We start from the raw sequence: 27547 nt of genomic DNA, 5'->3' as shown, positions 1-27547 counted from the left end.
TTTAAACACTTATATCGTTAATTTACAGACTAACAACATAATACTACGACCTTATTTGGATGGAATACTTGTATCATGTTACAATTTGATGAAATACAACAATATGAGATAATTTACACCCGAATTCCTGTATAAGAGTACAGATGGTCGGTGTTCATATAGGACTATGTAAGCTACACACTTCTATCTATCTATCTATATATTCTGCATCAACCTCTTTCGAGTATTATGTGCAGCATCTCACATTATGATTTAAAACAACATCTCATATTATGATTTAAAACAGCATACGTATGGGATGACACAATCTCATAAAATATAACAATCTCAAAGTATTCAATGTGAAATTCGTGTATAATAATGGAACAATAATACTAATTACTATCACTTTCTAAAGTTCCACAGCTACATGTACAAGACACGATCACACAAATATAGATATACTTCATTCACTCACCATATGTAACTAGTGATCATAGGTTTGTGTAACTTTTTAATTCTTGCCTTCTTAAGTTTTATGTACTTTAAATCATGATCTTGATCTGCATCAATAATGGAGACATTCATATTGTAATAAACAGCGTCATGACAACACACACAAATATTTGTATCTAATTTTGATGATTGACATTTAGTTTGCATTTTTGGATTCTCGGGTGAAGGTCAGACAGTGTCATCCTTTTTAAATTACTAAAATAGAAAGATTTTGTGACAGAAAGCAGGAGGGCATTCATGTCGTTCTTACTTCTAAATTTATTTTTATTATTTGAAGACGATATATATATAAAAAAAAAATCACTTAGAAAACGGTTTAAATGGACTAAAGTTACCCATCACTACAGTCAGTAATTGCCCTAAATTTATCTAACAATAATTTGAGAAACAAGACATTTTTTTTTTTTTGGTCCTTGTGTTGAAGTGTGTGTTGTATTGTTTAGCAAACAGTGATTAAGAAGCATTGGTGAAATGTCCTGGAACTTGCTTAATGTTGTTTGGCTAGAAATCAAAGTAAGGTTTGCTTATGCATATATATAGCAGTTGGCTTTGCTGAAACATTTCTGAATTGTTCCTAAAATCTTATGGCAATATCTGATGATGAAACCCAATGATTATTGACTTTCTATTCAATTTTCATTCACACACAAAATAACATAAAATGATAAAATGTAATTTTGTTTGCTGGTTTATATTTTAGTGGTTAAACACAACTTTATAAAGACGAGATCGACACACGAAGGAACATCTGATCTTACCTGTGTAAATGGAGGTGGTTCATGTTCTCGTTCCTCTCCTTGTTTTTGTTCAAATCCGGAAAGTACTCTGATAATATTTTAAACATGCAGCCTAACTTTATATATGCCTGTATTATTTATGAGTTTCATTTTTCGTGGTGGAGCATAATTTTTCATGGCCATGAAATTATATGTAGTTTTAATCCGTGTATTTTTCATGGTAGGATTTTTTTATTTTCATGGCCATGAAAATTGCAAAAAAAGACCTTTTTCATGGCAAAAAAATCATGGGCCATGAATTCGGTCATGTTTCAGGGGGGGTTTCATGGCCATGATTTTTTTCATGGCCATGATAATTTCTATCCTAGAATTTTCATGCTGAATTCATGGCCATGAATTTTGATGTTTCATGGGCCATGAATTTTTATGTTTCATGGGCCATGAATTTCCTTGACACACTCATTCATGGCCTTTTTTCATGGCTTTGAATTTCTGTTCTTTCATGGCTGAAAAAATATATTCATGGTAATTTAATGGGGTTTAACAAAATAAGGGCCATTAAAAAGGTCGTGTTTCATGGGCTTTTTCATGGCTTTTTCATGGCATTTATCTCATGGTAATTTCATGGCTTTTTCATGGCCATATGTACAGTAGTGTACGTGTATACTTATATACAGACTATACATAATTACACTTGAATGTATTCTGATATACAGACTCTACGTAATTACACGTACGTGTATACCTATATACAGACTATACATAAATACAATTGAATGTATTCTGATATACAGACTCTACGTAATTACACGTACGTGTATACTTATATACAGTCTAAACATAAATACAATTGAATGTATTCTGATATACAGACTCTACGTAATTACACGTACGTGTATACTTATATACAGACTATACATAAATACACGTGAATGTATTCTGATATACAAACTATAGGTAATTACACTTACGTGTATACTTATATACAGACTAAACATAATTACACTTGAATGTATTCTGATATACAGAGTATAAGTTATTACACTTACGTGTATACTTATATACAGACTATACAGAATTACACTCACATGTATACTGATAAATAGACTTTACATAAGACAATTCATAATCATATCTACATGTATTTTCATATACGGATAATACATAATGACAATTACATGTATACTGATATACAAACTAAACATACATTTAATTACATCTCCATGTATACTGATATACAAACTAAAAATACATGTAATTACATCTACATGTATACTGATATACAAACTAAACATACACTTAATTACATCTCCATGTATACTGATATACAAATTAAACATACATGTAAATACATCTACATGTATACTGATATACAAACTAAACATACATGTAATGACATCTACATGTATACTGATATACAAACTAAACATACATGTAATGACATCTACATGTATACTGATATACAAACTAAACACACATGTAATTACATCTACATGTATACTGATACACAAACTAAACATACATTTAATTACATCATCATGTATACTGATATACAAACTAAACATACATGTAATTGCATCTCCATGTATACTGATATACAAACTAAACATACATGTAATTGCATCTCCATGTATACTGATATACAAACTAAACATACATGTAATTACATCTGCATGTATACTGATATACAAACTAAACATACATGTAATTACATCTGCATGTATACTGATATACAAACTAAACATACATGTAATTACATCTGCATGTATACTGATATACAAACTAAACATACATGTAATTGCATCTCCATGTATACTGATATACAAACTAAACATACACTTAATTACATCATCATGTATACTGATATACAAACTAAACATACATTTAATTACATCTCCATGTATACTGATATACAAACTAAACATACATGTAATTGCATCTCCATGTATACTGATATACAAACTAAACATACATGTAATTACATCTGCATGTATACTGATATACAAACTAAACATACATTTAATTACATCTCCATGTATACTGATATACAAATTAAACATCCATGTAATTACATCTACATGTATACTGATATACAAACTAAACATACATGCAATTACATCTACATGAATACTGATATATAGACTATACTCATCATGCATGTATATATGCATATTTACACCTACTTTCACGCATGAAATAAGATACAGCCTATGCATGATTAAATCTAGATTGTAAAATGCGAACTGCATGTATTTGGCTTTATTTAGTAAAACATGAAGGGCGAACACTTCATTAAATCCAGATGAATGAATTTAGTTATTGTTGTGATTCGTTTTAACTTTGAAGTGAATGTGTTTGTTGAAGACTTGTTTTGTTTGGATTTGTCATAAATCAAAACAAAATGCAACGCTGAATAAACTTTATCAGACATTAACGCATGAAAAATCAATTTTACTATGCAAAATCTCAAAACGCGCATACCATTGCATCGAACTTTGGAACCGACGGTTAAGGTGAATGTGAACATTGTCCTACCTATCGGTTAAAGATTAAGCCAGCTCCTATAAGTTTTACGACTGCTTTGGACGTTTCCTGACGCGTGGCCCGAGGATATTCCGATTGTAATTAAGGGCGAAATGTCGGGTGATTTTGATGGGAAATCCAACACCCAAACATTGTTTAATTGGCGGAATTTCTTTTGATGCGACTGGTATGTGACGGAGTGATTTCTTGCTAAAACATTGCGCCAAGCCATGACATTTTAAAAACGCACTTCAGTCAGTCACAAATTGTCGTTTCGATAATGCAGCCCATTAAAATTCCCAGCCAGATATTCCAACAAGTCTTATATAGCTAATACCCCGAAATATAACACCCAAAACCATCACACCACCGCAACCAGTCATTAGTAGGGGTTTGCTTTATAGTGTTTCACAGTTCTGTATCATAAACTTGAAACTTTCCTTTTGTATACGAGACCCGGCCCCGCTTGCACGAAACTTCTTAATTCTTAGTTCTCAATTCTCAATTCTCAGACTAAGTACGTGCTTAGCTGAGAAGTTCTCAAAATTGGATTTCTCAAACACGTTCTCAAATATTCGAGAACGTTCTCAACTAAGAACTTATTTATCGCGAACTAAGCGGCCTCGCAGGGAACTCTTTCGCGAAAGAAGGACATTTTGTTACAAAACTACGAGGAAACTGGTGTGATGATTTAATTGAAGGTGAGTGGTTTTATCGTTGTTTTAACATTGCTTGTTTTAAAACATGTGTATTGTACACGTATATTGTCCGCTTATTTACCAAAAATACTCAGCGAGTTGATCATGAACACTTAAATTCTAGACGTCAAAGTCGGGTAGAAAATCGACAATATGCAGCGGGTCCTCTTTAAAAGCCTCTTCAAACGATTACAAGCGTCTTCAAGTGAAAACAAGCGTCGCCAGACACAATCTATAAATACACCGAATAAAGTAAGCGACATCAGAAGATATGTTGTTAATATGACTATAGTACATCTTTATACCAAATTTCAATTTGATATTTGAAAAATTGACCAAGTTATGACGATTTGAATTTTACGATTTGCGGCGTGGCACGTGTGTGTATTTACCCCTACAGTTAGAAAACATCGCCAGACAAGCTCTTTAAAAATTCTTACTAAAGTCAGTGAAATCAGAGAAGATGTTTTTTATTGATTTATACTCTTAATTTTAGCAAGATATTTGAAAAAACGATCGAGTTATTATGAATTGAATTTTTACGATCGATGGCGTGGCACACGTGTATGAATAGAACTCCGCAGATCGTGAAGCGTCTTCAGACTTTACCTCTAAGATTAACCTATAAAGTAAGCGACATCAGAAGATATATTATTCATATGACTATGATACACCTATGTACCAAACTTCAGGTCGATATTTGAAAAAATGACAAAAAAATAGCGAATTGAATTTTTACGATCGGCGGCGTTGCACACGTGTGTAAAGAAATCTACAGATCATGAAGCGCCTTCAAACTATATCTCTAAAATTTATCTAAACATAGTAAGCGACATCAGACGATATGTTATTCATATGACTATAACACTCTTTTATATCAAATTTCAGTTTTATATTTGAAAAAATTGATCGAGTTATCTTGAGGTAAAATTTTACGATGTACAAGTATGATGAACACATATATGGACGTCGCATAGCTAAAAACGGCCAGCCCGGATTAAATTGCTGTGCAAACACTGGTACAACATTTTGTTTATTTTATTATTTGTTGTTTTCCTCATCCGAATGAATGATTTTTTCAGTTCCATGGATGATTTTTTTCAGTTCCATTCTTTGTAGAAGTTACCAGACCGCTATAGACTCTTTGTCCATAATATATGTTCGTGTGACTTTATCTATGTAATGTGTTTAAAAAACATATAAATACCGCTTTTTTATTTGTAGACTTATAAATATAAAATAAATTAAAAAAAAACTTTTAATAAAGCTTAATGCTTAATACCGTCGTTTTTTCACATTTTTAGCGATTCCTTTGGTATTGTTTTCAAACATGTCATCCGTAGAAGTAAAAAGTCGGTTTTCTAGCACACATGTTTTGGGAAATTTAACTTTTAGAGCTTTATCAAATGTTGACAATTCCCTCAAGACAACTAAGCTTGAAATTTTACGCGTGTGCGGCCAGTTCATATGAAGCCATCGTTACCAACGACCATCAAGAGTTATTGCGATTGATGCATGCTGAATCAGCTCGGGAACCTGTGAGGTTTGAATAAGCTTGATTGTGTGATTCATTATTTCGAAATGGTTGTTTTTCAACCTTTAAGACATTCACTTGTCTACGTACACAATTCACAGACTTAGACTTAATCTAATTCAATGGTACATCAGAGTATTGAGACTGTTGAATGGTATAAAGTACCTAAACCCTGAATTCGATCGGGAACTTCATAAGTTTGAAACTTGATCATGTGATTCATTGATTTGTAATTGTTGTTTTTCAATCTTTTTTTTGTAAACACTCCGCGCTTGATCGTTGGTCAATCAATCTTTTGCGAGATAGTAATGGATTTTATATCAAATATCAAATTAATAAACTTTTCTTGTGTTATTTTGTCATAGACTATGCATAAACTGATCTTTTTAGGGGCAACATCTTGTTTAAATATATAGTAATATATACGTCTCATTGTTTACGTAATTGATTATACAATCACAGCATGTCAGTGAAACAATGTTTATACAGCAATATGATCCAGGCTGGCCGTGTTCAGCTATACGATCCAAAACCTACGTACATGTCGGAGTCAAGTTCTTTATTTTACAACTTATGGCAATTACAGATAAGACTCACAGTAACTCGCACACATCTGCCTCATCATCATCACCCACACAAGACTTATCAATATAATGGTATATTACATACTTTGTATTCAATAAACTGATATACAACATGTATTTCAACATGACCTGTTCTAGTGATGACTTCTTAATAAATCTGCTCTACGTTTAAACGCTAGTGTTAAATACTTTCCTAAATTATGAAGTTCTTTTGTTTTTTCGATTTTGAGTAATTGAACGAATTTATACATACAAGGCCTTTTGAAATAATATTGCTTTATGTATTTAGACCGGAGGTCTGAATAGCGATTACATTTAATTATAAAATGAAATTCATCTTCGTTATCATTTTCATTACAAAAAAAATACATGTTGTTTCTTCTCTAGGTATATCTCTGTAACGGCCACGTTCAATGAACAGGTCATGCGCACATAAACGCATCTTAGAAATATGTTTTAGATGATTTAAATTAATTGCCATTTGAAGATATGGTTGCAATTTAATACTTTTCACTAAGTGCTGATATAATACTCCTTTAGAAGAAGAATACACTTTCTCTAGACAATCTTGCTGACAGCTATCACATAATCGCTGCTTATATACTTCACTGGAATGATTAATACTACATGTATCAGTCACAAACTTTTTTTTTTTTTTTTTTTTTTTTGTAAATTTTCCATTATAGTTTAAAGCGAGACAAAGATAATTAAACTGATCATCTACTTCAATCGCATCATTTTTTTAAACCATTTTTCTTTTGCTCTTATTAAACCACCATTTCTAAAGACAGCTATTTTTGTTTTATGTACCTTTAAAGTTAAGCTCCAGTTTCTACAATAATCTGGTATTGAATCTAACATTTTCTGCAAGTTTTCTGGTGTTTCCGATAGTACGACCATATCGTCTGCATACATGAGTTAAAATAAATTAATAGTTTGAATTTCTAGTGATAAGCAATTGTTTTTTTATAAAATCCATTTCTAAATCATAAACAAATAATGTAAACAACAAGGGAGATAATATTTCCCCTTGGAATAAACCACAATCACATTTGAAAAAATCAGTAACACCTTTGAATTTAAAACAGCAGTAAAGTCTGTTTCGTTTTCTGAGAGTTCTCTTAATTAATGATTGTAGTACGAAAATAGCATCTATCGTGGACAGGTTTTTTTCTAAATCCAAATTGTACATCTGTGATAATATTATGTATTTTATCAACATTAACTCGGTCAATTTTTCAAACATCAAATTGAAATTTGGTATATAGGTGTATTAAAGTCATATTAACAACATATGTTCTGATGTCGCTTACTTTATTCGGTATTTTAACAGAATTTGTCAGGCGACGCTTGTTGTCACTTGAAAACGCTTGTTGTCGGTTGAAGACGCTTTTAAGGGTCACCGTATGCAGCGGGTGTTTTAACTTCTTAGCGGTTGTCGTCAGTTGAAAGTCGGCTTTCACCGAAAAAAAGGGATGAAGGCAGGCAATTGGACGTAACACGACAAGGCATTGTTAGACACTGATGAAATTATATATTTTGAAATTTTATATATGATACATCATACACTGTTGCAGGAACATTTTACAACACCTACCATTTCTAGCATGCACAAATGACTTGTAACTCAGATAATTCCATACAAAGTGAACATGATCTTTGAAGTGGCCTCAATAAAACTCCAAGGGAGTTTGGATTGTAAAATCTTAAAAGTTGATCGAAAATGTAATACATGTCCTTTATATGCTCAAGTAAAAGAAACATATTTGTCCTATTATATTGATTCTAACCTGAAGCCCAGAGATTCAATCAAAATGAAGAGGCCCACGGGCCTTAACGGTCCCCTGAGATAACTTACAACTGTTACACTTTGTGGTATTGTGCTGTGACAAAGCTCAAAGGTACATATTTAACCAAGTTTGTCTTTTTGACTAAGGATTGACTTTTACAAAATGATGTCGGGGTGTGACCAACATTTACATATATACCAGTAAAATGATGAAATAATATAAAATATAAGTCAGTTATAAAGTTAAATCTACCACCAAAAGAGGAATAGATAAAACTGCTATCATTTAATAAGAATTTTAGCTACTGTTAAATTTCACATTATTCAATATTTTTTTTTTTTTCAAAGTATTTTTCACATTACAATAACATACATTTCATTATGCATTATAAGTTCTACTTTTACACATATATACTTTCATACTAATCCATATTTCTCTTTTTGTAAATGGCAATTTATTTATTGTAATGTTTTATAAGAAAGGAAAGAAAATCAGATAAAGAGAAATTGAAATGTGTAAAATGCATAGGTCTCTGATTAGATCATTAATTACCATTATTCTTTTATTGTGCAATTCTCTGTAAAATATACTTCTATTTCCTATTGTAATCTTATTGTTATACCAGATGGGCATTTTAAACCTACTGCTAGGGGACTGATATTTAATTTTTCATTAGAATTTCTACACATTTATACATGTACAGAGGGGTACCTTGTCAATACATGTACAGAGGGGCACCTGTTCAATGCATATGCAGAGAGGCAGGTGTACCTTTTCAATACATGTACAGAGGGGCATTTGTTCAATGCATATACAGAGGGGCAGTTGTACCTTTTCAATACATGTACAGATGGGCATTTGTTCAATGCATTTACAGAGGGGCAGTTTTACGTTTTCAATAAATGCACAGATGGGGTATCTTTTCAATACATCATATACAGTATGGCCGATGTCATATATATGTAGGGGTACACCTGCCAAATGCAGGTATAGTGTGGCCCCTGTTATATACATGTAAGTAGGGCACCTGTCCAATACATTTACAGTATGGCCCCTGTTATATACACTTAAGTATGGCACCTGTCCAATACATGTACAGTATGGCCCCTGTTACATGTATATTCATGCAATTATGGCACCTGCTTTATATATAAATATACATGTATAGTGAGACACCTGTCATATATCACCAAAAATACTTATTTCAAGATGTGTAGCCAATTTCCAATTTCATTAGTGTCTAATTGTAATTAAAATGACAAATGTATCTATTTCTATATCACATACAGATGTATATGATTAGGAAACGTTTGGTTACTGGACCGTTATAGTAACTTTAACTTTTTCTATTAATATTATTCAGGCATGTGATCCTCAGGAACCTTCAGCATCCTCTGCCACAGCTTGTCACTGTGAACACATGTATCAGTGGATTTTGTTGTGCATACACTACTAGTCAGAGAGTGTCAGTTTAAGGCTTTCTCAAGAACAAAAACAGTTTACAAGAATTATTTTGTTGATGTCTGAGATAATAAAAAAGCCTGAATATCTTGAAGTCTAACTAAAGATTGTGTTTGCGTCATTTTTATAAACTAAAATTTGATATCACGAATCTCGTTGATATGGATCCCTGAACATGCAAGTACCACCAACAACAAGGAATATCTTAATAAATTTATTCAAGAAAATAATAAAGATAAAAATATATGGCTCTTAAGTTAGATTATCTATTAAATTTATACAGAAGACACATATATTGAATGTGACAACATGACTATTTAACTACACTAAACCCCAAACCCCAAAAGAAATTTAAAAAAAATGTAAATAGATAATGAAATTTTGAAATAATTTTTTTTATCAAATGATCATATACTTATTTTTAGGTTTAAAATAATAGTTAACAATTTTCAAAGTTAAAAACATCTTCCAACCTGATTTTTTTTTTTAAATTAAAACGCAAGTCTCAAAACTCACAACCAATGTTTGAAAATGAAGAAATAAAAGAGATAATGCCCTTGTGCAAATTAAAAGTCTGCTGTCCAAGGTCATTATAGAAACAGTTTCTCTCATGAAATTAGATAGATCACGTTCTTTGTAAAGTCGTAACTGAGATGATTAAATTTGTGCTCTATATTAAAAAAATCAATGACTTTTTATCAATACAAATAGATATGTATATCATGAAATGGAGACCTACAAACTACATTTTATATTTAGTACTAGCGATGTTGATGTTGTTCTTATTGATAATTATGTATCACGTTTTGGGAATATCTCAGATTGTGGTGTAACAATTGACAAAACGCAGACTGGATTTATAATATTGCTTCATACGAAGTCATGGCGAGCAGTCAACAGTATTTAGTACTACGAATAGACTATATTGAGGTCGCCGATAGGGGGGCCTGACAGTCGTTTACGGTATAAAAGCTTGTGGTGACGAAACTGCGAGTGCATAGAATTTATAACTCGGTATTTAGCAAGTGTTTGTCCTGTTGCGAATATTTAAAGTTGGCGGTAACAACACACATCGGCATTCGATGTCGAGTTGGAATGCCGAGTACAGTAGCGACCGGAGTGTGTCTCCAATGCATGACGTGTGGCAAAAACCTTCGTCTTATCGCACACAGCACAGCTGTCAGGTGTGAAAACAGAAAGGACATGCCTCTGTATGTCTTTTAGTGGTCCATATGCATCATTGATTAGGCCTACCATGAAAGTATGTGAAAGATACCCGCTTGGCTTCTGAATTAAATTCACTCGACTTGATACAGTTCTCTGAAGCGGACGATGAAGTGCTCGATTTATGTCCGCCATATTTAAGAATGAGACTTAAGCATGCTAAGGACCGTTCTCAAGTATTGGTCCATTCTCAGCTTAAAATCTAAGAATTGAGAATAAAGAATTTTGTAGATAGCCAATAGTTGAGCCTATGCTTAAAGTTAAGCATATACTCAAAGTTAAGCATTGAGAACGGAGCTAAGACGTTTCGTGCAAGCGGGGCTCGATATACTTGGGTATTGCCAGGGCACATTTTCTAGTATCATAACGCAATGCATCAGTTTTAGATTTTCAAAGACACATTTGGTTAATGAGAGGTCTGACTAACAACGTTATTTTGAATAAAGTATTGTAAATTTTAGCACTTTCTCTTAATATATTCAACGTTCAAAATCCTTCCTTAAATGAAGTGTTCACAATAAAAAGTGCCTAAATAAGAAATCATAAAGAGTATAATGATATGGTCATTTGTACAACTCTGCCGATGTCAATGAAATAATCATTCTTACCTTACTCTATGTAGCAACAGAGATGTCACCAAGAACTTTTTTGAGGAGCTTAAACAAGACTACCAATGCGAGAAGAACGTCATACTGAAAAGGTTGGTAAACAAAATGAGCGTGCGTCGAGTAATTTAACATGTTATCCCTAAAATTACATTAAGACACATTGTGCACATATGTTAAAAAAGTATGTAAGTATGTAGCAGTGTTATATATGTAAGTAACTGAATGGATGTTGTTTGTAGATGTCTTTTGTATTTGAGTAACAGTTTTATGTGTGTATATCGGTATTTTCTATCTGCTACAACTGGGCCCAGTTGTTCAAAAGTTGATTAACTTAATCTGTGATTAGCACAAATTTGAATTTTATGGTTACTTTATGACACAACCATTGAATCAGTTACAACTTTCCAGATAACAAATATTTAGTCAAGTAAATGTACATGCAAAATTGTGAGATTTTACCTTGTATATTGACGAAAGTATTAGAGGTTGAAAAATGTCGTTAAACAGTGATTAACCTAACACCTTTTGAACAAGTGGGCCCTGGTGTACTAATGTCCACCGCCGTTGGAACACCCTATCTGAATCATAGATCCGTAATAAGGCAAATCGATGGTTTAGCCATTGTGACCGCACAATATGCTACAAAGGAACTATCGTCAGTCATTCCGAGTGACACTGTTTTAAGTAGTGCTTTTATTACATTTTTCCTGATTTTTATCATAACGGTAGCACGAAATAAAATATATCTATCTAATCAGATACAGATAAAACATTAAAACCTCTGGATGTTATATCGAAGGTTTCTATGTATATGTGTATGATATTATGTGTACAAGTCTTGTGTGAAGTTGGATGCATCAGTATTATTTACATATGTGTTATGTGTGTCAGTGTATAATTATGTTAACATATGTTATGTATGTAAGTAAGTGTATTGTGTTGTATGAATGTGTGATGTATGTAGGTGTATCATTATGTAAACATGTGTTATGTATGTAAGTGTATAATTATGTAAACATGTGTTAAATGTATGTATGTAAGTGTATTGTGTTGTAGACATGTACGTAAGTGTATAATTATGTAAATATGTGTCATGTATGTATGTAAATGTATAATTATGTTAATATGTGTTAACTTATTTGCTGCTGATACATGTCTCATAGTCTTATCATAAAAATTGATGAATGAAGTGAAAAGAAGTATATAGTTTTTGATATATTGTGAACAAAGCTCAGGAAATATATTTTCGATAATGAAAGAATATAAATTCTTCGTGTGATATGAGTTTTAAGATTTCGTAATGCAAATGTGTCATACATTTGCTTCAGTTTGAACAGAAATCTAGATAGATATGTATATTTTACACTCGTAAAGTCTGTTTTTTAAACTAGGTCTCCTACGTTAGAAGACAATTCCCAAATCGAAACACTGAAATCAAAGGTAAGTAAAACCGTTTAGTCGCGCTTAATACAAACCAAAACAGAAGTTAAGATCTTGACGAGCAAAAGTTTTGTGTATAAGTGGTAACAGACTTTTTTTGCTATCAATGTTGGTTTTGTTAAGCTGATATGCAATTTAAAAACTTCAACAAATTTTACTTCCTAGTGAGGACGACCTTATCGAATTTGACATATTGACAGATGAAATGACGGGTTACACGAAGCATGAAAATTTTCTTTGAAATTTTTAATAAAAAGATTTGTTTTCATAAATACATTTAAATATACAAATAGGTCCTGCATAATAAAAATCTGAAATGTGATGAATTTAATTTATAAATGTATCTCAAAATTTTTGTATCAAAATCATTTCAGAATCGGAAAAAAACACACTTCAGGGAAAAACTTGATCTTATTAAAAATAAAAGCAATTTTGTTTCAAATGAAGGAATGAGAACAGCAATATTTTCCCAGGTATACATATAAAACACTATATCATTGTTTTCCTCCAAAGAAAAACTTTTGTTTTTCAGATTTCTTAAATTAATTGCATCTAATCTTACCATAGTGTATTACGGAAGCACTGAATCAACGTAAACGTAAATGTTTTGTTTTTGTTGGGTTTTCTTTGTTGGTGTTTGTTGTTGTTTTTTTTTCGAGTGTTCTGTTCTCCTTCTATTTGCATATTGTATTTTTTAGATTAATTCTATTGCTGAGAAGGAGTATTATTTAGGTGATCGTATTGAAATTAATCCGTCAAGTGACAGCGGTATATCTCCATTGAAGCAACAATCATTTCTACTGGTCTACCTCTGTATACTTCCGGTAACGGTTGCACTGATCCACATCCGGTAAAATCCTTATTATCATTATTTACAAATCTTGACGCTTCAGCGGTCGAAATGGAATACAGAGCCTTATATCAATTTTCAATTTATGATAGGTATTTCTATAATGGATAGGATATTGTGATCACAATAATTATAATAATAAAATAATTTACAGCATTTGATATAGCGCGCTGTCTAGGTCACTCTAAAGCGGTTTAGAGTACATAGATATACATTTAATACAATTAGCATATACATATAAATTAATCAATACAATTTTGAAGAATTCGCAGGAGCTGCCTTGCAATCTGGGTAATATCTCTCTATGTGTGTATGCCTGCGTGTGTGCTGGAGATGTAATGTGTGATCATATGACTACGGGAGCTTATTCGTGCCTTTTTAAGGAAGTACATTTACTATTAACCCATACGTTCGAGATAAAGAGCCGTACGTACAGTGTACAAGATTTAAAAAAAAACTTACAAACGAAATAAAACTAATCATTGATTGTGACATCACATTTGATTTGTGATAGTTATCTTTCATTACTACTGATAGTACATGCAATATCTATACATTTTAAAAAATTGTGACATTCATTGCCAAATATGATTGACATATTCTCGCTAATTTAGCTTAGTATACGATTAAAATGTTGGACAGGCTAACAGAACTGCTAAGAGTGTAAAACAAAGATATGAAAAACAAAGAAATAAAACAAAAAAATTAAGTTGAGGGTGTTGCTTTATGTTTGAAGTTTATTCATATCGCGCAAACATCATTGCTCTTTATTGAAAAGATACGTACAGTGTACCTTCTTTCGATAAATCAATGTGTAGCATTCATGATTGTTGGTGATACCAGTTTCCCTATGACTCAACATAACGTGGGGAGAAAGGAACAGTGATATACACACATTACATCTCCAGCACACACCCAGGCATACACACATAGGGAGATAATAGCCAGGCGTCATAGGCCTAGTAGTTAGCGCCTGACAAGGCAGCTCCTGCGAATTCCTCAAAATGGTATTGATTAATGTACATGTATATGCTAATTGTATAAATTGTATCTATATGTACTGTAAAGCGGTTTAGAGTGGATTATGTTACCAAGATAGGGCGCTATAGCAAATGCTGTATATTTTTATTATCATTATATAAAGAGTAATACATAACTCGCTTTTATCAAGTATGATTTTTTTTTTATATTTACACGAGTCCATATGATTTGATTTTTCTAACAAATGGATCTTCTCCCCTACCTTTTTGTGGTTTCATTACGTTGTACACCTGTTTCTATATCTAATATGTAAGATGTGAACCTTGCAATTATATAGTAAGATGTTATATATGTGTATATCGATTCTATCTACAGAAAGTTGTTGATTACATGGCAATCGACATTCGTGAGGAGGAGACGCTTTTGTTGTCCTGGATGTTAACTAAAGACCTACTTAAGAACGTACGCCAACTGTTGGTAAACTTCCATGGGATTAAGTTTGACAGCACTGTATCCGTTTACGTTGAACATCTTCAGGTCTTAAGGGCACTATACACAGAAGGCTTCAGAACGTTCCACTTTGCCAGAAATATTCGATGTCTATTTGCGGGAAATTGGAGAAGAACTGGGTGCTATTCTCTATACATGGTATTTGTGTTTTTGATTACATCTATCACCTTTATACCTATATCAACGACCTTAATGGAACTCATCAAGTTGACTACATATATTACTATTGTGTATATATCAATTATTGTAATAACATAGTGATAGCGTATGCCAAATGGTACTTACATAGTTGACTACCTATGTTACCTATATATATTTTATTTATCAATGACCGGTAACAAGTATTGAAACCGTATGTCATATAGTCAAATGGTACTCATCAAGTTGACTACATGTCATACCTTTATATATATATCAATGACCGGTATTATATATTGAAACCGTATGTCATATAGCCAAATGGTACTCACCAAGTTGACTACATGTCATACCTTTATATATATATATCAATGACCGGTATTATATAATGAAACCGTATGTCATATAGTCAAATGGTACTCACCAAGTTGACTACATGTCATACCTTTATATATATATCAATGACCGGTATTATATATTCACACCGTATGTCATATAGTCAAATGGTACTCACCAAGTTGACTACATGTCATACCTTTATATATATATATCAATGACCGGTATTATATAATGAAACCGTATGTCATATAGTCAAATGGTACTCATCACGTTGGCTACTAATATTACCTTTGTTTATTTATCAATAACCGGTATTATATATTGAAACCGTATGTCATATAGTCAAATGGTACTCATCAAGTTGGCTACTAATATTACCTTTGTTTATTTATCAATGACCGGTATTATATATTGAAACCGTATGTCATATAGTCAAATGGTACTCACCAATTTGACTACATGTCATACCTTTATATATATATCAATGACCGGTATTATATATTGAAACCGTATGTCATATTGTCAAATGGTACTCACCAATTTGACTACATGTCATACCATTATATATTCATACCGTTTGTCATATTGTCAAATGGTACTCAGCAAGTTGACTACATGTCATACCTTTATATATATATCAATGGCCGGTATTATATATTCATACCGTATGTCATATAGTCAAATGGTACTCAGCAAGTTGACTACTTATATTACCTTTACATATTTAATAATGACCGGTATTACATATTGATACCGTATACTTATCGTATTTGGTATGATAATTGAAGATGTTGTCAACAGTTAAAGCTAACATTTCCCGTCATACCCTACTCCTTCCACACAATGACGATTTGATTTAAATCACTCTATGTATAAAGTAACGACATTTTCAAGAGTAGTTATTAACTGGTCTGACTCGGTTTAAATCAGGGACATTGCCTCAGTTAACATAAAACATGCAAACATTGGAATTGAAAATATAAGCACTGCCTACATTATGATGTATTTATAACTGATTGATAAATATGGTATGCAAATTTGATATGACGTTTCATCACTCGAGTGGAGTTGAAACTACCCATAAATGATTTTGGATAACTATTCATTTAATGCCAGCTTAATTGATATCACCAGCATGTGGCTATGACGTATATAATCGTTACCATAACAATTGGTCCATTAGTTAGATATATGTGTAAGAAGTATGTCCTTAAAAAGGGCTACATTCATCTCAAGTATCGTAACAGGGTACATTCCAGAGATAGCATATCGTGCACAGAACACATAAAACATAAACTTTTTAGTGGATTAAAGGTTGTAATACATTGTTGTCTGTGCTGTGCGTTAGACCATGTGAGCGATTAAATCTCAAGACGTGTTTGAGTGGTAATAAAAAACCATATGATACATATCACATTCATTTAAACAATAACTGGTTGTCTGGATGTAATTATTGTTGATAATGAATATCTAGCGGGTTTTATGGGATTTGCCAGAGGCCACTTGTAATTATATCAACAATAATTACATCCAGACAACCAGATATTTTTTATATTTACATGTTTTTCTTTTTTAAGACATATTCCTACAAAAACCATTTGCCCTGCCTTAAAATACATTTCAGGCGGCCATTTTGTTTGTTTACATATTCCTACACCTGAAACAGGCAGTTGTAATTATAGTCGAGCAGTTGTAATTATAGCCTATATAATTACACTTGCCCTCTAACACTGTTGTAATGGGATGGCGCGGGGGCAAATGTAAATATAGCTAAATGTAATACATATGTAGTTACATTGTTTGTGTTTGTTTTAGATGCGGGAAATATCGGTATCCGGTCCAATTGAAGTGTTTACCCCAGAGACTATAAATTCAAAACCTCTAGTTGATTTAGCTACTCAATATAATAGGTAAGAAATACAGCGTTATCAAATCGAGTTTAATGAGGTTGCATTCATGTACAACCTTAAGCGAAATGTTATATTTACAAGCAGAGAACTACGAAACCTGTTGGTTTTTTTTAATATATGATAAATAATATACAAATCTTATTTGCAAAAAACACTACCAATTTTTTTCTGACCTATTCATTGCTCTAAATATCACAACATAAATCAGAAAAAAACATTTGAAAATACTGATTGGCCCACTTTTGGATGATAAAGATTTTTCTATGTTATGTCATATCAAAATTATCCTTCTTGATGAAGCTAATTAGTGATTAGCTATTTACGAAATAATCGCTACATTTTAAATTGGTTGATAAATGATGAGTTACAATCATGATGTAATTGCCACATTCTTAATACAATATAATGGAAGAGCTATACAACATATAAAATATCAGATAGCCACATTGTTGTTTTTAACATAATATATTATACGAGTGTCTCATTTTGGGATGTAGATCAGTTTTTTCCCCGTTGAATGGAGTAAAATTGAGTTTTACATAATGTATGGGCATCATTTTTCCTTTGTTCGATATCATGACAGATGCTTAGTGCCCTCTCAACGTTTTACTATGGTTTAAAATATGTCTGTTTTTCTGTTTCGATGTCTCGTCGATTCCTTTTCTATATGTTTTAAAACTGGATTTATCTTTGAGTGGTGACACGGTGTGATGTTTGGTTATATCTAAAGTTTGCCTAAACGAATAAAAGCAATCGCTCTGGTTGATGTAACCATAAAATAAATTAGATAAATCTTGATTGAAATCTTATTGAAAATACCAGTGAATGGCTAACTTGCCGTAGACTATGTGCTTTATAAAATTCAATTAAACAAACCCTTTTATCAGATTCATTACATTGCAAAAGTATAGTATGCAAAGTTATTGCAGGATAGATTGTGAGATATTTTATGGACTTAATTCTATACTTGAACAGTCTGCTGATGTCATCACAAGTACATTGTAAGGAGGTGGTACGTATAGGGGACGTTGATGACGGAGGCTGGGACGTCTGTAACGACTTAGAGTACAGGCCCTCGAAACCTTGTCTCGTCTACTCCTTCGGAGTAGCTGGAGACTGGACCTTTGACGACGAAGTATCAAGGATTTATGGATGTGAAGTACATTCTTTTGATCCCAGGTAAATTATACTTATACGTGATCAGGTCATATCTCAACTGCATTGTTTCCCTCGTTTTGCTTTCTCTCAATTACAACTTTACAGTATACAGGTATACACTCTCTACTCAGTGATAAGTTTGACGAGACAAATGAATTTTACTTGATTTAATCATGTAGAAAAGGAAAAACTTAACAGTTTATTTGTGGTCAATTATTTCATCATCTTGAACGAATATGACCACCTGTTCACAATGGTTAATCTGGAAATTATCATGTAAGGACATGAATTATGTTTACACGTTAAAAGACGTACGGTACGGATGGTAACGTGGGTTAATGAGATTCTCCAACTGAATGTTCGGAACACATTCTTCATAAAAACACTTCCAGAAGAATGTGTTGTATACATGTATGCACTCGCATTAATTGCATTTGCTGAAGTTTCGATGTTCTTATTAATAAGCATTCAAATATAAACAACAATACACGTCATGGGGTCACCGTTCGATATTCTGAATATGGTTCTTTTTTTTTTTTTTGGATTATAGTATCGGGAAGAAAGATCATAAGCGATCAGACAAGATCACCTTTCATAATATCGGATTGTGGGGCAAACCTAAAGGAAAGCAAGGGACATGGAACATGATGAATCTTAAGGAGATCATTGAAATGCTCGAACATACTGGGGTAAGTATATGCTATACTGTCTGGAATGGTATACTGTCTCGAGGAATGATACCGATATTAGAACATACATGATGTACTATTGTTAGTGTTTGGTATACTGTCTGAAGGAATCATGTAGAAAGGTATTTGGACCTACATGTAACGTAGATATAGTAAATATTCGGTATATCATCTAGAAGTAATCACATATGATAAAAATACTGTACGATAAAAGGTGTATGGTATCTATAAGGGAATCACAGATGTTCAAGAGTTTTGTGAAGCATTAATCGAGAATCATAGACCTTAAAATAATTTTGAAGTTAGTGTTCGATATTCACTAGAGAGTAAAAAGGATGTTTAACCCCTTCACCCCCATGTAACTTTAATAAACTCTACCATAAATTGTTCCAGATGAGTCCATTATGGTCTACAGTGTTGAAAGGGTTAAGAAAATGCTGGAGTCAGTGTTCTGTATATGATCAAGAGATGATTACACTTGTTAAGATATGACAGGTTCGTTTAGTGTCTCGAATGGATCAAATATATTAGGAGGGATCATATATGTTAGGAGGGATCAAATATGTAAAGAGATGATAACAGGTGTCAGGATATGATATGGTAAAGGTGTGTTTACTTTCTCGAAGGGATCAACTATATAAAGAGATGATTACAGGTAGCAGGATATGACAAGATAAAGGTTCGTTTAGTGTCTCGAATGGATCAAATATGTTAAAAGATTATTACAGGTATCAGGATATGATATGGTAAAGGTTCGTTTTGTGTCTCGAAGGGATCAAATATGTTAGGAGGTATCAAATATGTTTAAAGATTATTTCAGGTGTCAGGATATGATATGGTTAAGGTGTGTTTACTTTCTCGAAGGGATCAAATATGTTAGGAGGGATCAACTATGTAAAGAGATGATTACAGGTGTCAGGATATGAAAGGGTAAAGGTTCGTTTACTGTCTCGAAGGGGTCAAATATGTTAAGAGATGATTACATGTGTCAGGGTATGACAGGATAAAAGGTTCGTTTAGTGTCTCGAATGGATCAAATATGTTAACAGATGATTACAGGTGTCAGAATATGACAGGATAAAGGTTCGTTTAGTGTCTCGATTACAGGCGTCAGGATATGAAAGGGTAAAGGTTCGTTTACTGTTTCGAAGGGATCAAAGATGTTAGAACCTATACAGTTAAGGGTTCGGAATAATCCAGGTAACAAACTTATGTTTTAATAAATGAGAGTGTTTGGTGAATCATCATTAGGGGTTATACTAAAGATAAGACGTACGTAGATACATGCCTGTTTTAACATCTGGAAGATTTAAAACTTGTTTCAGCGGTATTGTGCTTATTTTGTTGAACAACTGACACAAATACCAAAAGATATTTTGACAAAATATAAAAGAAACATATTTATCACATAATGTAATGTGTTATCCAGTGTATATACCCATGCCATATTTTTTTGCGTATTAACCCATGTAATATGACCTATCAGCCCTGTGATTGGTTTTAAGTTTCAATTGTTTCAATTGTGACGTCACGCCTAGGACAAGTACATGACGTCACAGACTTACGCACTGGAGTCAAAAGGGCGTTTTTTTACATTTCAAGGTTGCATGAAAATTGTCGTTTTACACGAATATGCCAAAAATCTTGATTATGTGATAAAAAGGAGTTTGTACTCGTTTCTATTTCTTATACAATTTATGATATAAATCTCATATGAAATAGAAACTCATGTAAGATCCTATATATATTGTAAGTGCACACCATTCGAATTTAAACTCCTTTTTTTCATTTGTAAGATAACGATGTGAATATGATATCTGTTACCTATCATAAAGTCAATATGCAAAAAAACATTGTATGTTTCATTGCATCGCGTTCTCTTTCTATTTCAGAAAATCATCGATATTATGAAAATGGACATAGAAAGTTCAGAGTGGTCTGCTATTCCAGATATGCTGACCACTGGAGTGCTTAAGAACGTCAGACAACTCGACTTCGAATTCCATGGTACTCCCAATCCTCATGATTTATTACGATCAAAAATGAAGACACTACGTGGCATATATGATCAGGGTTTCCGGCTGTTCTGGTCTCACCCAAACATAAAGGGAGGCAACCCAACACCATTCACCGTTACCGGGAGACAGGTTTCGTCCTGTTATGAAAACTACTATCTTAATACAAATCTGAGTAAAACTTAAGTGTAACATTTGTTCATTATGTTAACTTGTGAATGAGTTCTCCTACTTTTGAAGTGAAAAGTGCAAACTTTTATATCAGATAGTTAGAGAAATAACACTATGTGCGTTAAGTCATAGTGTAAAAGCCGTGTTTGTATTTCACCTTATGCCCGTAAAATCGGAGTTAATTTTGTAATAAAGCATTTATGTTTTAAAAACTCATATTGTAAGTAGATAATTACGAGTTGTCTACCCGGGGAAAAAAAATGCTTTTGTATAAGGATAACCCTACTTTAAAAGAAAATAAAACAGGTTCCAGCTCAATATTTGAAAACAAGGTTGAATGGCAAATGCAGAGTAAACGGCACTTTAGTTAAAAAAAGTTGAATGTATAGTTTGGGTAACATACTTTGTAAGCAACAGTTCACACTCCAACATTTAAACATTAAGTGAAATGTTCTTTGGATGTACAACCTCTTTAAGCAGAACTACAGACGACTCGACAAGCAAAAAGTTAATACATTTGTATATGGGTTGGTTTTCATACGTTCAACGCAAAAGAAAACGATTCTATATTTTACATTGCTAGATATTTTGTCAGTTATCAGTTTTTGCATTTAAACTGTCGCTTCGTAAAAAAATACATTATCTAGTATAATCATATATATTTACATTAGCGTGGCAACCCACTAAATGAACATTACCAGCAGAAATGCATTTCATTTGAGTATGAAAGCAACATTTCTCGTGACGTAACGTTAACACGTGGTTTATTTATGACGTCATAGATTAACCTTGTTCAATGAGAGTCTTGTCGCTTCGCTTTGGATAATTTAACGAAAAATGACTCAAATTACTACGGTTAGTTATTGGCGCCAATTTTATTTAAATAGGGCTGTTTCTCCAACTTCTTTTGCAGGACGACGCATATACAACACGCAGTGAATAAATCAATTATTTTAAAACAAAAGAATATAATTAAACAATTGTTCTATAGTAAAAATGTAAATATATGGATTGAACGGCGTTTTTGTATGTTTATGCCTGTATGAACGCAAATCGGTTCGATCGATATTGCACGAATCCCGCTAGGGTTTCATGTTTTGTGGATGTAACTGATTTGCATTCATACCCGCATAACAGTTTAAAAACAACGCCGTTCCATCCCGATATGAGCATCACCTAAATAATTTATTTAAAATTATTCATTGCATTTTTTTTTTTATATATATCAGTTAACATAGCATTGAATAAAAATGCCAGATATAACCATATTAACTATCTGTTATACCGTATGATTAATATGTTCGTTGTATTACTTCGGTTCATGTATATCTCAACTTGAATTGCATTGCAAACTATTAATATTGATGTAACAAACAAAATCGGATGGTCAGAGAAATCAGGAGTCACGCTATGCATGTTTGATCACGATGTCAAATGTTGTGTCCGATTTAGTTTAATCCCATGTGAATAGGAGACACAAGAGTGATTCAAAACAGTAGTCATAGTTAGATCAAGGTGTACTCTTCTTTGGTACGTTTATCTACGTATTTCACTATATCTGTCTTTAATAAAAAATAGATAAAAAAAAAAAAAAAAAAAACGTCTGCTAGCTACACAAATATAAATATTTACATTTCCACTGTACAGAGCCTATATGTTTCTACCGGGCCTAATTTATGTTATTTCCGTATAAGATACATGGGGCTATTGCTTATGACGTCATAACTGTAACGTTGGAGATTGCACTGCTCCGCTGTCAACTGGTGGCTGTTCTCTGTATGGATTTACCCTGACGTTGAAACATGTTCAAACTAATATTATGTCTTTATTTCTGCGTGAACTGTAAGTTGATTAACATAAAACGCAACTATAAGTATTGGTTGTCATATTTTTGACATGCATTGGTGTGTAACATGCATTGGCTTACCTACATATTTAACATGGTGCGTTCAATATGTAGGTACATGTAAGCCAATGTATGTTACACCAATGCATGTCAAAAATGTCCTTAGTAAATAACAACGTGGGCATTTATGTAAATGCATTTATTGACTTGTGATGGCTTGTTGGCAATGCTAGCTCTGAAATTGTCGTAATGGGTTTTTTTTGTAACCGGATCGTGTCTTATAGAAATGTCAACTCCGTTTTCATTTTCTAATTGTGCTACATCTATATTTTATGTTCAACAATGACAAAGATCATTTGCAAGCAATAGCATTATAATTCTGGTAATATTTTTTTTATTATGTATATTCTATCATGAGCACGTATTGCTAATGTAAAGAACATCTGAGTGAATGCATTATGATACTCTTTACAATATTTAAATATAATTACACACGGACGTACATTGGATATTAAAATATATATCATGTACTCATTCTTATCTGTTTATATTCTGTTTATCAACCCCCTCAACTTTAAAAATAGAGAGTTCGACTGTTTTAAGTTTTATGTTCTAAAGTATATATATGTATATATGTTTTAAACTTTATACATATTGATTTCTTAAGATTTACCATAATTGTACATGTATAATTCTCTCACATTTACCTTGAATGCCATAGAACAGCATACTTGCATACACACATACATACATGTATACGTACGTAAACACGCAAGCACGCACGCACTTACCCACGCACGCACACACACACAAACACACACACACTCATACACACATACGTACATAGTATGTTCGTCTTTATTTTGTATAAATTACCTATTTTTGGGTTTGATCTGTAAACACTCTGTCCTCTTCCGGTGCTTCCCATGCATATATGAAAGCCTTCTGGGAATTTGAGACTGCATACTATCTACAAAAATAAAATATACAATGTAGTTAACCCCAAGATATCTGTATTTATTACATTTAAAAGTGAAACATCATGAATTCTACGTCTGATATGTATGCATCGGAAACACTAAACAAGATGATTTAAAATATTTTCCGATTTTTTGTGGATTTTTCTTATGCATAACAATAAGAGTTATGTCCCTTGTGTCGTAGCCAGTTGTCCCATAAGGATGAAGGGTCACGGGTCAACTGAGGGTCATCTGATTGGTCAGTTAATTTCAAGGGGACGCTGAGCCCTCTCTATCAGTCAGCCATCTTAGATTTAAGCTGTGTTACCTATCCGATCCAGTAAAGTTATAACATTTTTTCTGCAAAATACCCACCCTCTACTCCCTTTCGTTTTGTCCCTTTCTGGACAATACTACTGACTTAAGGTGTTATTCATGATTTGGCGGTTTTTTGTTAACCCCACATTGGCTTTTTATGATATGTACTCAAGAGTTAAAAGTTTCATGTACATTATATGTATGTAATTTTATGCTATATTTCTAATTCGGAAAATTTCCTCAAATTTCATAAATAAATACTTAGTCACCCTCTTTAAGGGTGGCCTTTTTCATTCACAGTCCGTGTTGTGTCGTTTCTTGTTACAGTGAGAAGATGCATAAAATCTTTTATCTTCACCACAGTAAAGCTATACGAAATGGCATACCTTCACAAGTGAAGATATCATTCTTAGTATTATCAAATCAGTACGATACCATCTCTTCACTGCAAAGAATTTTAGTTTCAAGTTTAAATGAAGCGTCGGCAAAATAAGTGGCTGTTTTATTAAATTTTTGCAACATTCATAATGGTATTTACAAAACTTCACCATGGATATCAGTTTTGTTTGCAAATCTTACCAGATAGTAGCAGCAACGGCAAACTTGCATCTGTGTCTTCTCTCTCAAAAGATGACTTTATTACAAATTTGTTGGCATTTAAACTTGCAGTTAAAATGTACGTTTTCGTGCACTGGGAAACTTATTGAGTGACAATAGTGCAACATTTGAGGATATTGAGCGTAAAGAGAATCAATATGAATATATTGGTATATATAAAATATTTTGGCGATGGTTCAGAGATTCATTAAAGATACTAGACGCGTGTACTAGATTACACTTACTTGTTTATCTATTTGTACATGACTTTACTGTGCAGAATGATACCAGCACATAATTGCACTATGTGCCGTCCACCAGCATCATTTTAATTGACTTTCTTTTTGTACAATTTAGTTTTTGTAATTTTCAAAAAAATAATAATCACACGCAAATATCAATATATCTTATATATATATGCTTTATCATTACTTCAATCAATATGATGAGTGTAAACTATTTATTACTGTAAGGAGAGGGCGGGCATAGGCTTTGCCTGTTGCCCCAATCATTTGTATCTAAAATCTGAACAATAAATATTCTGAAAGGAAAAATATTCTGAACGTTAGAATTAATGCCATTAAAACTCGATGAATAAATTCCAAGTGTGCAGGATATGTTCCTGGTGGTTGTTGGACCCTCCAGTAAGTAATTTTCATATAAATATCTGGTGTCCAGCAGCTTTGCTNGTTCTTTTTTTGGGTTTTTTTTTTTTTTTTTTTTTTTACTTATTAAGCATTATGCTTTATTATGATAATATACATGTAATAAATGCCTGTATCATCTGACAATTTTAAATATATATATATATATGTGTACGTATTTTCTTTTATTTGAAAGTGATGAGGTTATTGTATTACGTCCGTTTATACTGTCTGTAGCTATATGCATATATGTATTTATCCCGCCTCGCCTCGCTCAATACAGGTTTTTTCATGGACCCTTTATATTTCCGTATACCCCCTGCAAGTGACTATGTAACTAATAGTTTTACCTGCTTTGGAAAGCGTAAACAGTAATAAGGGAAAACTCCCGAAGACTCCCGATTGTTTGTTGTTTGTTGCAACTTCGAAATAAAATCATCCTCTTGAAGAGCTGTTTAGTAGTGAAATACCTCGATAAGCAGTGGTCTTGTTTAATTTTAATATATATATATATATTCTATTTCTAATAACGCTATAGAAAAGCAATGATAATAAGTTGCAGTAACAGCTACTTTACTGCGTTTTTATTCGAGTTTTTCCCTACAGCTCCCTATCTCCTGTTATGCGTTTGATTCGATTTTAATCCAACAACTCGTTATCTCCTGTTAATAACGGTGTTTAGTTGTAGTGTCTTACAGACGAAGCATTGTTTGCATGGCATGCCGCATTTCAGTTTCTGTCTTGATTACTGACGGTGCAGTGTGAGTGAGAAAGGCAGGAAGCTTTAATTTATCACATATTAAAATAGTGTTAAAAACATATCTAATAACCACATTGTTGTGATGATCAAACTAGGTAAGCCTTTCACTGTGTAAGTTATTTGACAGTAACGTAGACTTAGTAGTGAACGTAAAATGTATGAATATAATTATTTACTTTAAGATTAAATTGATGTTGACGATATAAATCCTATTATTTACGGTGCGGACCGTCCATACGCTACACCCATAGTACTGTCAATAGGATTGGCCGTTACTCTTGATACAGATTGAGTTACTTAGCTTAAGTTTTCATTGTTTGGCACACATACTTTACTCTTCTTTTTGTTTAACTTGTAAACATATTTATTCCGTATTCTTAATAAAAAGTAAGCTGTCTTTTCAAACACCTTGTTGAGTTATTGAATCGCTTGCTTGTGTTAACACTACATCAGGTTATCAACCTGTACTGAAAACAGGTCTCTAACATGAAGAAGAGGCGAGTTTAGAGAGGACTGCTGTGAAAGTTGTTGAATTATAATTAATCATAAAAAAAACCTATAGGATCAC

General features: G+C 32.6%; 1 protein-coding gene across 3 annotated transcripts in view; it reads left to right on the top strand.

The window, feature by feature from the left end:
* LOC110455479 overlaps positions 1–22844 on the top strand; it is a 39288-nt gene extending 16444 nt beyond the window's left edge. For all 3 annotated transcript variants that reach the window (XM_021505639.1, XM_021505640.1, XM_021505641.1), the window contains exons 5-11: positions 11669–11746; positions 13046–13094; positions 15301–15573; positions 17728–17822; positions 18798–19001; positions 19531–19669; positions 21562–22844. In XM_021505639.1, coding sequence (XP_021361314.1) covers positions 11669–11746; positions 13046–13094; positions 15301–15573; positions 17728–17822; positions 18798–19001; positions 19531–19669; positions 21562–21870 — 1147 coding nt within the window. In that variant the 3' untranslated portion in view covers positions 21871–22844. The remainder of the gene's footprint in view (positions 1–11668; positions 11747–13045; positions 13095–15300; positions 15574–17727; positions 17823–18797; positions 19002–19530; positions 19670–21561) is intronic.
* The last annotated feature ends 4703 nt before the right edge of the window (positions 22845–27547 follow it).

Source organism: Mizuhopecten yessoensis, unplaced genomic scaffold, assembly GCF_002113885.1.
Source record: "Mizuhopecten yessoensis strain PY_sf001 unplaced genomic scaffold, ASM211388v2 scaffold8231, whole genome shotgun sequence".
NCBI classification, from domain to species: domain Eukaryota; kingdom Metazoa; phylum Mollusca; class Bivalvia; order Pectinida; family Pectinidae; genus Mizuhopecten; species Mizuhopecten yessoensis.
The sequence above is the reverse complement of the archived record's forward strand: the minus strand, read 5'-3'. Positions and strand labels throughout refer to the sequence as shown.